The sequence below is a fragment of the Branchiostoma floridae genome, chromosome 7 (assembly GCF_000003815.2).
Source record: "Branchiostoma floridae strain S238N-H82 chromosome 7, Bfl_VNyyK, whole genome shotgun sequence".
NCBI classification, from domain to species: Eukaryota; Metazoa; Chordata; class Leptocardii; order Amphioxiformes; family Branchiostomatidae; genus Branchiostoma; species Branchiostoma floridae.
Window position 1 is genome coordinate 6,589,725 of NC_049985.1, and position 14,868 is coordinate 6,604,592.

Below are 14,868 nucleotides of genomic sequence, written 5' to 3' on the forward strand. Positions count from 1 at the left end.
ATATTTTTGCCTTTCTTACAAACATCTATTTGTGTGTTGCAGTAACGGAGCCGAGTATGCCTGTATCCAGGACAACAAAGAGGACAACGAGAAGTTGGAGGTGGAAAATGATCTGTATCAATCTTCTGGCATATAAAGACATTTCTATCAAATATTTGTGAATCCATGGTCAATCTTCTAGTATATAAAAATATTCTCTATGGTCAATCTTTTGGGATATGAAGACATTTCTATCAAATATTCGTGAATCCATGGTCAATCTTCTGGTATATCAAGATATTTCTATCAAATATTTGTGAAACCATGGTCAATCGTCTAGTATATTAAGATATTTCTATCAAATATTTGTGAATCCATGGTCAATCGTCTAGTATATAAAGATAACATTTCTATCAAATATTTGTGAAACCATAGGACTGACTTGCTGACATATTTGATAGTGAACGCGTGACTCTGTGAGCAGTGGATCAGAGCGACACGTATCCCGTAGCGTCCTCCGTCAGAGATTGCTTTTGAGCCCTGATATCAATGCATACAGCTTCTATCCATTATACAGTACTTCCCATCAATGGTGATTGATAGCACATGTTTTTGATTGTACTCAAGTTGCTCTACATGTATCAGTAGTCCTCCAGGGACTGCGCTAATTAAATACGTTCCGCCGTCTCAGCCTACATATCTCCTGTCATTACCGTACGTCTCAAGAAAATGAGGGTGTCGCGAACCCAGCAGGACAGATATTACATCTTGATTTATCAGTTTCGTAAGATTTATATCCCCTGCGATTGCACAACTTTTCATTTCTTCATTATTTCTTTTCGAAGTTGTCATTATATTCATCAAGTTCCAGTGACAAATCTATGAGTTTCTTTCTACATGAATCACATTTGCTTTCAATACTTGCACGCTCAAGGCCCTTTTTGTACTACTGTAAAATGAGAAAAACGTTCACGAGAATTTGATTTCGCGGTAGGTAGAAAATAGAGTGTTTAAGTTTCAATTTCAAACTAAAATTCATGATTGAACTGTAAAACGGAGAATATCTGAAGTAGTTTTAAGTTTGTGACGAAGAGGTCATTGCGTAGATAAAACTGCCGCGAACATTTCTCATTCTTCAGTATATCCGAACACCACCCTTGGCACTGCAGACGGACCGTGAACTTTTACCGTGGACTCCCTGGTGCCAGATAGCCTCCATAGCAGGCTCTTTAGGGCCTTTTTGGCTCATAATACACTTTTGCTGGCCATTTCTTTGTATACTGGGTCGCTGGCCTTTTCTGACTTGGGGGCCGGCAGTCAGAAAAGGCCAGCAATAAGCGACCCAGTACAAAAAGAAATGGCCAGCAAAAGTGTATTATCAACGTCCGAAGTACACACCACGTACACGTAATGAACCCATCGATTTATGACTTAATTATATTGTCCTCGGGTTTACCAGTAACAAAACTAATCCGGTCATCAATCATTCTTGTAGTTAATTAACTCCTGAGTCGGTTGGATTCATAACCGATGAATGGAATCATCATTTCGTGGGTGGCCGATAGGATATGGATCATCCGATATTAGAATATGCTATATTGAGGCAAAGAGCTCATTTCCGATCCAGTGCGTGTGTCAAACAGGAACATACAGTACTTGAGTTACACCCATTTTCGAGAGTCATATATGGTCATTTAAGGATAACTTTCGTAAAATAGGGTTGTATAAGAGTAAAGAATGTGTAAGTATTTGGCATGGAAAATGGAAAAGCTATGAATGATAATCGTATAATTGCAAATACTTGTACAAGCCCGAAGGCTAATGTCAAGTACATATAATATGGGATGATGATGTATTAACAGTGTATTAACAGATAAAGACACTAATAAAGTAAAACACTAAGATCTGCAGCTACTTCTTTTGGTGTTCTCTTCTTCGCTGGAGGCAGTGGAAGACGGAGTTACCTACGTCTTCAATGATATATGGGTTTAGTAGTAGAATCAATCTCTCTTCGTAATGTTGGCGAAGCCTGAAAGTATGTATTCTATTTCTTGCGTCTGTGTGTGTGTGTGTGTTTGTGTGTGTGTGTGTGTGTGTGTGTGTGTGTGTCTGTGTGTGTGTGTGTGTGTGTGTGTGTGTGTGTATGCGTGTGTGTGTGTGTGTGTGTGTGTGTGTGTGTGTGTGTGTGTGTGTGTGTGTCAGTCGCATAACTAGGGACATTGGGGAGATGTGTAAGAGACGGGAAAACAAAGGTCAAGTTCGATAATGTTTTAAAGGGACTGTTGTGGTTTTAATATCTCCCTGTGGATACGTACCACGTCATGCTGCAAACGAAGATTTTCTGTAACTTTTTAACGTGATAGGGGGGGGGGACCCTGGAGAAAAACCCAGGCCACCCAGCTGGAGTTTCTGTCCTGATATCCTCCTCTCCAGAGAGGGTCTTCACAACAGGAACTTGAACGGACCTTATCAAGTCCTACCAGGCGGCAGGGCGAAATGAGGTTACCGGAACCACGCCGTTTCCTTTTGTGTAATGTGAGTGAAAATAGTTCCGAGCGCGTTTTCGGTTAAGAGGCCGCGCATGAGGGTTGTGAAAAGGGCTTTAAGTCTCACATTTAACTGAACGCTCCCTGTCAAATCGTTCGTTTTATGGGTTTTTCTTCCCATTCTTATTTTGGACGTTAAACCTCTTTGGTATACATGTTTTCCGAATGGCAAAAGTTGGCTTCTTGCACATGGCATTCAAACAGGATTTCGCGCCCACATGACACCCTCATCACTCAGTCCCACAGTGGAATATACACTTCTGCCAACATGTCTGAACTGTTCATTGTTTGAAACGTTCATCAATGCGGCCCTGGCGCCATCCATAGCCCAGCCTATAACCCGGTATTAGTTCCTTGATTAGCCCACGCCATGGCTGGGGACGCCATTGGTTTTTGGGCGGTCACTGTCGTCTTATTCGTGATGGTATTGGACAGGGGCGGCTTTGCAGTCGAAAACGGTAAGTTATTTTATTGGATTTCGCTTGCTAAAGAGCTTTGAGATGCTGACTATATATCTTCTGTATATTACACCACAGGGTCCGACCAATCTTGGTTGCCTCCCGGAGACGTATATCTGTAAGCAGGTTTGAGCTGTGGCGAAATGAAAATAGGCGATAGTGGCTGCAATAAGCGACAATGATGATCTCTTAAATGCTTTATAGGTTTCATTTCAAGAACATAATTGAATAACATATATATGTATATATATATATATATATATATATATATATGTGTGTGTGTGTGTGTGTGTGTGTGTGTGTGTGTGTGTGTGTGTGTGTTCACTAGAATGGTAGCCTAGAGTGCAGTTGCCAACTTAATAAATGCACTGGGATATCACACTAGTGCCATTTTGTACACTTTTTTGAATACTGTATGCGTAATAAAAGATGTTGACCTTGATAGGACGTTTTGTAGCTTCAGTTCTTGTCACAACATTTATGGTCACTATTTTGAAAATTTATAGATATTCTTGTTTTTTCACCTAACTTGTTTTGTTTCGAGACGTCGCATTACATTTTTGGGTCTCTATAAATTATACAATGTAAGTCGTCATTTTATCATATTGTTTTTACAATTGTTTCTAATATTGTTTTCTTCTGTCATTGTAAATTTTACTATTGTTTCTTATATTGTTTTCTCTTATCATTGTGGTTGTTATATTTTATGTTTGGTTACGTTGCTATGGACATATCTTGTCTGAAAGTAAAGAATAAAATTCAAAATACTTGCTGACTGGACTTATACGATTGTATGGTTGTTAATGTATGAATATTGTATTTCTACTCAACTTGTTTTGTTTCGAGAGGTCGCATTACATTTGGAGTCTCCATAAATTGTACTTACTGTGGCCTTATACGATTGTATGATTGTCAGATTGCTCGAACGCCTTGGGCATGCACTCCGGCACTATCAGGGAGAGCCAAGTCAAGGCCTCCAGCAGCCGCGACAAGCTCTACGGTCCGAATAATGGTCGCCTTGGCAACCAGCACGCCTGGATCCCCGCCGCTAATAACAAGACGGAATGGCTACAGATTGACCTGTTGATAAAGAGGAAGGTGTCAGGGGTTATCACTCAGGTCAGTTCAGGGTCGGCTATCCGCCGGGAGGGGGGAGGCTGGAGCTGCAGCATCAATAGGAAGACCTTTCGTAAACTTAACTGACTCCTGAAATATTCAAAATAGAAATGACAAGCTTTACAGGGTTGGCGTAGCTTCTTACTAGTCTCTACCGGACTAAGTAGTCACTCCCCTGTCCCGGGCCAATTGCTCGATTTTTTTTGCTGAATACGATCCATGTACCCCCGTAGGAAGGCTTGGAGGCTAGAAGCTGCAGCATCAATAGGAAGACCGTTTGTAAACTTCACCGGCTGACTCCTGAAATATTCAAGATAGAAATGACAAGCTTTGCAGAAATTGGCGTAGCCTAAGTCTAGCCAGTCTCTAAGCTGACTATTATACTATCTATAGGGAGAATAATTTGCTACTAGAGGGTTTGGCCGGCCGTGCAGCCACATTAACCGTAGTCATATCGTGGACTGATTCCCCGAATTCTACGATCCCATAGGAAGGCCTGGTGGAGGCCACGCGCTGCATCATCAATAGAAAGACCTTTCGTAAACTTCACCGGCCCCTGAAATATTCAAGATAGAAATGACAAGCTTTACAAAATTTGGCGTAGCCCAAGTTGCGCTTCTGGCTAGTGTCTACCAGACCGACTACACTGGCTATTATAGGGAGAATAATAGGCAGCGTAATCGGTCTGAAGAGTTTTGCTGCTTCGCAGCCACATTAACCTTTATAGGCACTGGAATAGCCTGGCCAATTTCCCGAATTTTGGCTGACTCCTAAAATATATGAATTAGAAGTGGCACGTTTTGCAGAGTTTGGTGTAGCCTGACTATAAAATCAAGCTTCTACTTTAAAGTTCTAGCCGTCGCAGGCATCCCAAATCCTGGCGTGGATGTCTTGACCATCAAGTTGATCATCACTTAATGGCCATGAGTGCTGACTAGTGCAAATCTGCTGACATGGACCAATTACTGATAGAATGTGAACGATCTGTTACCATGGTTGGATGCTGTAATGACTGGTTGCCATAGTAACCTGAGAATCCTGGGCTCTTCTCCGATCGACTTTCATAGTGATAAAGGCTGAGCTCTCATTGGTGACTCTAGGAAATGTAATCATGGTTCTCTAAAGTTAGAGTTGCGTGGCCAAAATATCTCGGGAGGGAACCCAATCAGTCATTGACAGCAACAGAAAGAGATAGTGTAACAAACTCTCGGTTTGGCGACAAGGTTTTTGTGACCCACTCACATCGTCAGCAATCAGTAGTGTTCGTCACACAAAAAACGTATACTCTTTCCAATTAAGGTACCATGTCAAAGGGTAATGAACAAGCTTTTCAATTATGTATAACACAATGAACTGTAAAGAAACTACTGAAGTGTATCTATAATTTATATCGATGACTGTCCATTATAGCTTGTGTACCATCCGGGTAGTAATTCGCTCCTATGTTGGCTTCTGCTACCAGAAGAAGCGACTGTATATAGTGTATGATTAACGACGGAGCAAACAATTTTCTAGATGGTACTCAGGCTATATCCATTAGCCATTGCGTCCAAAAAAAGAAGCCAACCCCCACAGTAACGTACGTAGCAACATGAAATAGACCTAGACATAATGTCATTGTATTTGTGTATCAGGTATATAAATGTTTATCAGACTAGATATCTTTGAAACGTTTATGTTATCGTATATCAGATCTAGCTACACATTAAACATTGTTTGAACTATGTATCCTCTTGCGATTAGTCGTCGGGCATGAATTTGCAACTTAAGATATATTATATTATATTATATTATATTATATCATATCATATCATATCATATCATATCATATCATATCATATCATATCATATCATATCATATCATATCATATCATATCATATCATATCATATTATATTATATTATATTATATTATATTATATTATATTATATAATCTAGTTGGCCAAAGTTCAGTTTCTGTATATCTTTCCACTTGTCCCGAACTTCGACAGGGGTACCGTTACTGTCGAAAGCAGCAGAAGTGGAGTCGGTTCGGCTGGGAGACGGTTGAGGTGTGTAAGGACTGCTCCGTCACCAGGTTCAAGATCAAGTACTCCAGCAACGGCAAGTTCTGGCTGACATACCGGGACCCGGAAACCTGGCATGACATGGTGGGTTAATGTGGTATCTCCCTGAACTTGGGGCACCGGGGCGGCACTGCGGGGTTTGAAAGATACTTTGAACAGATTTCAAAGATAAAGAACAAATTTTTGGTACATTTTGTGCATTTTGTTGTCTTCTAAGTCATACTTTTATGTACTACTTAATATCTATATATAATCTATAAAAAATAGGCGATAATAACACAGTGAACGAACCCCGCAGTGCCGTACCGGTGCCCCAAGTGCAGTGAGATACCACCTGTAGTCAAACCTTTTGGTTCCGGAAATTTAAAGATCCTGATTACCGATTACATTTACATTTATTATTTTCAAACCGAATGTGATGTTTTTCTTATGGGAGGGTCGTTTTAGAATTCAAAGTGTTGTGACACTAGCGCATTCATTAATAAAGTGTAACATATTATCTTGCCAGTACATTTCCAAGTGCAATATCTCAAAATCCTACGCACCGGGTAATGTGTAGCTGGCTTGTAATTGCAAGGACGTTATGTAAGATAACGTCCCCGGTAATTTATTGTATGCATATTTATTTTGATTGTAAATTTCAAAACTAGATTCTACGTGTAAAAAAGTACTCGCTCCACATCTTTATGTATTTCAGCTAAATAAATACAACATGTAGATAATGAACAATGACAGTGTTCCATTTTCAGAAATTCCTTGTTTGTTATCACCTTTGTGATGTAAACATGCACCCATATATATTTTTCATCACTTTGTTTCAGATCTTTGACGGTGGTATCAATACAGTAGCCACTTGGAAGCTGAACACGTTGCCATATCCGGTCGCCACTCGCTACATCCGCTTCTACCCGATGCGTTGGCAAAATGCCGTGGCCATGAGAGTCGAAGTTATGGGTTGCAGACTGTCATGTAAGTCGAAATTCTTCAATCAAAATATAGAAATATAGACCATATCAAAGTATGGACCATTTCTACGAACGCCATTTTGAAATGTCCACCCGCGAGATTATAGCCTGGTGAGAACGCGCGTGACTTTGCATAAAAACGAGGCTAAGGATGGACCCGTTTTCCCTCAGATAGTACTCTGAATCCCAGATTCGTAAAAATGTCACAGCCGTATGCAACAAAAATACCAGATCTTGATAATATGCCTTAGATTGCGATTTCAAGATTTCTAATTATCTTGTACATAGAATCAAAAACTGATGAACTAGTGAAAAGTGCGTTAAAGTACGTTTTTGGGCTGCTTTTCAAAGTGGCTTGTCGACCAGATCCACGTCTTCGATAGCCTGGGTACCATCCGGAAAGTAGTTCTCTTCGGCGTTCATTATATACTATATACAGTCGCTTCTAGCTCTGACATTCATTATACACTATATACAGTCGCTTCTCTGTGTTTAGCAGAAGCGAACATAGGAGCGAACTACTATCCGGATGGTGCCCAGGCTACGTCTTCGAAGAACTGTAGATATGAGTATAATGTGTTGATAGTATTGAAATCAAGATGTAATTTTTTGACACAGCTGTGACGTGTGAGAAACCACCGAGCTTTCCTCACATGGAAATTGTCAAAGGCACGGCGGAGAAGTCTGCCTACGGCAAGCGGATAGTGTACGCCTGTAAACATGGCTACAGGATGGACGCCAAACTGCCCATGTTCGTACTGAACTGTAACGTCACAGGCCACTGGGGAGGGAAAGTGCACCAGTGTGTCCGTAAGTATGCCTAGCCTCCTTCACCGGCGTCTCTGGGAAGCTTGGCAATTTTTTTTGGGGGGGGAAATTTTTTTTTTTGGGGGGGGGGGGGGCGCTAGGTCGATTCGCGATTTTTAACCGGGAATATTATGCCGGGAAAGGAATATATGCCGGGAAAGGAATATACACCGGAAAGCTTGTACGGGCTAGGCGAAATTGGGAAACCCCCCCCAAAAAAAAAAATTTCCCCCCCAAAAAAAGGTGAAGGTGAAGGAGGCTAAAGTATGCCCATCCTCGTGCGTTGTCTCAACCGTTGCCTATATGTATAGATACATTACAGTGACGCACCCGCCATGACACACGAGTCGGAGGTAGGAGGAACCCCTTACATCCTTGGTCGGAAGTCCTCCTAGGAGACGGATACTCCGAACAACAAAGCTGCATCAGCTGGAGCCGCCTCACACGTTGCATACAGTTGCCCCTGTGCTCCAATAGACGAGAGGGTGGAGAAGGAATTGCACACCCCTCCTTCACCATAAAAAGTCATGTGCAGGTCAGGCAAAACAGGTACATGCCGGTCTGCCTCCTCATCTGTCAAATCGACAGGAGAATCCCCCAAGAAACAGTACCTTTGGATACTCTGCTAAACTGGGCTGAGGTTTCCAGTTCAGTGGGCGTGGCCTATAGTCATGTGCCATCCATTCAACGGGTCGGTTTAGCAAGGATTTTTCATAGACCTTCGGCGAGGCTTTGCAGGAGAGAATATAGAGAGGCGATCGTGTTGTCTCATTATCAGGTGTGACGGGTCCTTTGGTGTAATATAACCAGCTGCTGCCGCGCCGTGTGCCTGCGAAGCTGGTGTGTTACGCCGAAGTGCGGTTATACCGGCTATATAGATACAGATACAGATCATAATGATATTCGTACATAGGAAGCCTAGTAAACTGACAGTTTTCCATTGAACAAAACTATGAAAGTCATACACTCACGCAATCTGTGTCAGTGTGAATATGCCATAAGTTCATTGGGTTGTTCCAGGAACCAAGCAGGTCACCTCGCCATAACGGACATTACCCCTTTGTTATGATAAAGCAAGAATGAATTGACCAATGGGAAGCCCCTATTTGATGTCGATCATGAGGCCAGACAAACCACGTTTTATCGAGGTTATACCATTTAGTGATAACGAGGCATCGAGCGAAAAATTAAAAATTGATATGAATTTTTTTTTCAATGTTCAGATGCAATCATACGGATTTTCCATAGATGGCGCTAGCCGGTCACAAATGCATTACTCCACTGAGTTGTGTTTAATAATATTGCTTCAACGTGTGGTTCTTTTTTGTACAGGATCTTTTATAGACCCGTCAACCACCATCAGGGCCATCACGACTAAAGCACAACTCCCCAATGACGTACCGCGGAGACCAACACCCAGGACTTCCTCGGAAAGTGACGTCACACCCAACCTACCGGATTCTTCTTACCCAAATACGGAATCTTCTGGAAAGGCCTTATCAGATAGATCTGGCAGAGGTGTGTGTGATATATGTACCGTCTGGGCTATGGGCAATATTGCTTCTTCATTAATTCTTATTTTTCAATTAAGTTATCGATACAATCTTCCCTCAATTGTAATAATATGTATGTACACGTATATCTTATTGTGCGTTGTTTAACTTAGAGGGACATTTTTGTTTAAAAGATGGAAGACAACAACTCGAAGCAATGCCAGTGGTTCATTCGTTCAAACACTCGCATGAGCGTGCACACACACACACACTCACACACACATACACACACACACACACACACACACACACACACGGTGACGATTGTTACTGTTCATCTTTTATATGTCCACATGCAGGGAGGGCAGCCATAATCGTGCTGGCAGTGTTGCTTGCCGTTTTTGTGATTGCGTTCGCGACGTGGCTATTTTTTCTAAGGTAAGACCAAAATTTAAATGTCAAGAAACCTCAAATGATGCACATGTTCTTGATTTTGCACACAATACCCAAATCAAAGGTGTCGAGTATGTATGAAGAAAACTGTCTTTCTATCAGAAAACCGCGACGCGTCCAGCCCGAATTTGAGGAGGACACCAGTGTTCAGTGTACGAAGTACAGCACCCTGGATAGCCGCATATCATTGGAGAGCGGTCCGGGCACCATGTTCGAGAATGATCTCTACGGGAGTGGGTAAGTACCGCCATGCATGGATATATCAATAGGGCTGTGTACCCTTAACTTTAAAATTGCCACGGCTTAGGTCCCAATTCCCAACCCGGGGCCCGGCCGGGTAGCTTTCGGAAACGACAAATATGGTAAGAAAAGAAACAACACGCACAGAACTTTGAAAGAATTGTCAGAAGCATAATTTGTGTATATTCGTTGATAAACACCCTTTTCCCCGCTTCCACAAACATCCCTGCCGGCCCCGTTTCGAAAATGGGACCTAAGCAGGACTTGAAGATCAAGTGCACCTGTATTTGTACAAAAAACAGCTAAACTTAAAAGCACTAGTGGATACATTTTTGCAGACCAAAGTTAGGTAAATTTCGCTTCAAAAAGTTTAAATCCCCATAAAAACATGACACTTAACCGGCAGGAAAAACACTGTTGGCTAAATTGGAAAAGTACATGTTTGGCTGAACTTTTTCATCACTAAACGATCCTGTACCTAACCGGCGTACCTGAAAATTCAACAGGCACAGCCATAACCATGACCCAAGCAGGTTATAGCACCGAAAAGTTCGACAATGCTGACATAAATGCACTTTTTCAACCTTGAAAATCAGTTTCAAGCTTTAACAAAGATGAGGTGATATAACTACACGTATGTGTATTATTTATCTTACCTGCGATGTTGTCACTTTGTTTTATTGATTTTGTGAAATTGCCACCGTGCTCCTTTCATCTTTGTTGTCCATCATCTAGTCACATAGATTGATCACAGGCATCAAAAGGTACGAAACAACAGGCAGGATTTATCATAGAGGGATCTATTTTATGTGTGGTGTTGAGTGGTGCGGCCGATAATTGAAGAACAAAATGTACGAGGTCCTTGGCACATGAAGGACAGAGTTGTAACTTGTGAAGTAAATTATGTATGCAGACGTTGTTATCGACACGTTGTGGTCTAATCCAATAACCATTACCAACTGTCCTGTAGCATCTTGAGTAAACAGAATTTGATTAGAATGTATGGCTTTACAATATCGGTTGATTACAAGGTTTGCATTTCATGTAGTCATATGAAAGACCACATAAGGGCTCGAACAATCTATTGTGGTGAATATTTCAGTCATTTCGTTACGTAGGATGTTACACCATCACTATCGCATTGCTCAATAATTTTTTAGGGAGTGAAAATTTGGCATCGTTGCATCATTTTCCCGGGCAAAAGTCAAAGCTGTCGGTTTGTTTGCAATCAAGCGAGCTTGTATTAATTGGGACCACCGAGAAATGAGGACTCCTTGATGCTGTTTGTTTGTTTGCAAACATCAGAATTGTGTAAAACTGACTCAAATTTGCTGAAAAATTCCTGTAATTACCAGTAGCTTGAAGATGTCTTTACCATGAATGTCTTGAAGTTTCCCCCCTTTTACGTTGCATGCCTTTGACGATATCCACCTCATTCCAGGGGTGTCTGCGTGTCGCAACGGCTAGAGCGTTGGAATCAGAATCAGTAGGTCCTGAGTTCGATACTTGCCTCCCCTGCCCCCATGACGGTGGATTGACGCCCACCGAGCCTCACGGCTAATCTGTCAAAAGGGTGCCAAAAACACCTACGGATTTGGTGCTGCCAGTGTGCTTGGTGCTGCACACTTAAATACCTGCGAATTTTTTATGTTTTTTTTTATTCCAGGTTTAGTGACGGAAGTAACGGAAGTAAGTGGTCCACGGAGGGCCGCGGTACTGATGATGGCGCATGCGCAGCAGCTCCTGGAGACGGGACCGTTTTTGCAGAAAACGCCCTGTACGAGTCCTCAACAACGTTGTCGGAAAAGAAATGACCTACGATGATCGCTATCAATGTTACCAGCTGCGATTTTTTATTCTGCGCCTTCAATTATTTAATGCTAAGAATAGCCGCTCATTTGAAACGATTTTACCTCTATTAGTAAATTATCCAAGCCTACATAACGGCGTTATACTTGTGCTGCCTCCCTAATTACAGATTTCATGGCACTGAAAGCCTTCTTGAATGTTAAGTTTTCCAAAAAGACCTTTGTAATCATAGTGCTACAAAAAGGAGACAAGAGTTTGAGGATCTCATACCTCATGAAATGCATAGTGTCTTGGATGTCTTGATTGCTTGTTGCTCATTGATTATGCAAATAAATTTCTTATTAATGGTCAAATGTGACATCCTGTCTCCCTACGTTGAAAGTGACTTATGGAAACGTGACTTATAAAAAATATATAACTGCAAAAACATTCATATCTTTGACGCTATACAACAACCGCGAATTTGTGTCAATTTTCTCTTGCGACGTAGAACACATTTGTATATCAATTCTATATGAGCACAACGGCCGCGGCCGATCCATTTCGATACAAGAAACGTATTTTGATATTGCAGTGTCACCACTGAACTGAAAACCACAATGATCGGAAATTCGTCAAAAAGGGATTTGTAGTGATAAGGGGGTGCATCACTATGTGCTATTTTGCCAATTTGCAAATGGTTTGAAATTCTACAAAAAAAAGCAATTTCAGGCGACTAATTGGCGCCTATTTGTGCCTATTGTTGCCGCTTACTTAGCGCATTGCATATTTCGCGCCTCCCTGTGAGCTAACCGCTTCATGGTCCTTCATGGTCCATACATTTACACAGTACGGTTCTGGCATCCTTTTCTTTACATGAACCCTGTGCAAAACATAGTAATTAATCATACTCTCGCGTAGATCGAGTTGATGGACAAAAAATAAATCTGTGCGCTTTCGATAATGTACAGCACCAGCGTACTTCAAACAACAGCAGAATCAAGAGTAATACAGAATAAGAAAGACTTGGTGAAGCAAGTGAATACTAAATCGCCGCTGGGATGTATAAAATAGTCCATACGATGCTGGGAACGCGCTGTGTAGTTAATCAACTGTTCACTGGAGTCCCCCAACAAGTATAAACCTCTATTTGACCCTGTAATTAATAAATTACTATGATAAACTTTATTAAAACATACTGACATTATCAATACCTGAAGAAAAACACCTTACTCCCCTAGACACCCATATTTTTCAGTCTGTATATTTCATGTCATTTTCATCAAGTCCTGTTGCAGTCATAAATATTGATTGTCGATTTCAGCCGATGCCACCCCACTTACAGCGGTATATATGGAACACTTTAGTTCATTAGCGCTTTCACCTCTAATCATCCCTACGCTACCATATGGTTTAAAGAGCCCCACGAGTACAACAGAAGACCACGTCATTTATTTTATGGCTTCCTGACGATCATAGCAAGTTGATAAAAGCTCCTTGATCATAACTATGATTTTTGATTATCATTGTTTTGTTCTTAAAGCAAAACCCCATGATACCAGTATTCTGTTTGTTTAATCATTAATAGATACCAAACCACAGAGTAGATATTACTACACGAAATCTAATCTTTAAATACCCGTAAGGCCATTAAGTGTTTGAACCATACGCATAAGCAAAAAACACATTTGTGCATGATTTAAAGCGTGCTGAAAGATTGGGTTTCGTGTAATGGCATGATATCTTATTTTCCAGGGGAAAATATAACTGTCATCTTTACGATGTAATAAACAAATCAATATGATCGGATTTTAAAGGAATATTATGATGACTAAGAATAATTCAAGCTTATGTCAGCATAACCTTCCTGTAAATAATCTATAATCATTATGTTAATGTTTAAAAGTAAGTCAATATCTACAACTGGATAAAATTCGGAGGTTACTTTTGAGTGACATCCATCACTCTTCTTCAACGTCACTAGAATGAACTGTCCGAAACAGTCTTCAGTGTCAACACTTATTACATGCATTAAAAGTAGAAAAAAACGGGCGAGCATAAATGTCAATGATAGGTCCTATAATGATGATGACCATAAATGGTTTATTTTACAAAAACATCTTGGATACTACAATTAGCACCCTGTGGTTCATTTAATTTCTTAGTATACAACTGCAACATGCAACCAATTTCTAGTTTTTCGTGATCTAAGACATGTAATTGAAAATGTGTAAATGGTAAGAATAACACATGTAGGCTATAATGTTACAAAGACATCTTAAATCAAACCTTTCGAGTCAATCACGTGGAATCTAATGGCATAAAAGCATATCAAAGTTGCACAGATGTAGAAAATAAAGAGTAAAATACAAGCAGATCTCTACGGGCTAGCAATATCTAGCCGCCCTACAGACTCTCCATGTGTGCGTACGTAGGCAGACCAATACTAGGCTGAGCCTTGTAGAGTTCCTTGACTTATGTTCCTTGACCTATTCTACAGCCGTGGACTCTGCGTGCGTGAACTACGGAGCCGGCCGGAGATTCATTGGTCTGTTCGATATTGCTAGCGCCGTAGAGATCTTGTTGGAAATCTGGAGGATAAATCTAGAGACTATTGCTGATCTTAGCTATCCCAGCACCTTTCCAATAAAAGTCTTAAAGGGGCATTCCACTCCAGAAGTGAGTATCATAATTCCTCAGAGAATATATAATCATCTCCCCAAATGTGTGATAGTCACTTGGCTGCTTTGTCAAGCTTAAGCTTATCCAGACTACTGCTGGCAAACAAAATGTGACGGAAGTCGCAAAACAATATACGGTGCAATACATTAGAAGCGGGTCCATATGGGGGTACTTGGATTTAGAAAAAGATTATTGACGAAAAGACAAATGAGGTAACTTTGCGAAAAGTCAGTTGTACTTGTATCCCCCAAAATATCATCCATCAGAAAATAACA

General features: G+C 41.0%; 2 protein-coding genes across 2 annotated transcripts in view; both read left to right on the top strand.

The window, feature by feature from the left end:
* LOC118418891 overlaps positions 1-195 on the top strand; it is a gene marked incomplete at its 5' end in the record, with an annotated part of 2,499 nt that extends 2,304 nt beyond the window's left edge. Inside the window, 1 exon segment of the mRNA XM_035825008.1 lies at positions 43-195. Coding sequence (XP_035680901.1) covers positions 43-136 — 94 coding nt within the window.
* Positions 196-2,461: 2,266 nt separating this feature from the next.
* LOC118418864 lies at positions 2,462-12,215 on the top strand. The gene is made up of 9 exons (XM_035824960.1): positions 2,462-2,983; positions 3,900-4,102; positions 6,091-6,249; positions 6,987-7,134; positions 7,749-7,940; positions 9,270-9,455; positions 9,790-9,868; positions 9,986-10,120; positions 11,790-12,215. Exons 1-9 carry the CDS (start codon positions 2,896-2,898, stop codon positions 11,935-11,937), a joined length of 1,338 nt encoding a protein of 445 aa, XP_035680853.1. The 5' UTR covers positions 2,462-2,895; the 3' UTR covers positions 11,938-12,215.
* Positions 12,216-14,868: the final 2,653 nt, after the last annotated feature.

Coding starts and splice junctions, on each gene's coding strand:
- LOC118418864 (XM_035824960.1), top strand. CDS start 2,896: ATGGCTGGGGACGCCATTGGTTTTTGGGCGGTCACTGTCGTCTTATTC. Junction 4,103..6,090: donor TGTCAGGGGTTATCACTCAG/GTCAGTTCAGGG, acceptor GAACTTCGACAG/GGGTACCGTTACTGTCGAAA. Junction 7,941..9,269: donor GAAAGTGCACCAGTGTGTCC/GTAAGTATGCCT, acceptor TTTTTTGTACAG/GATCTTTTATAGACCCGTCA.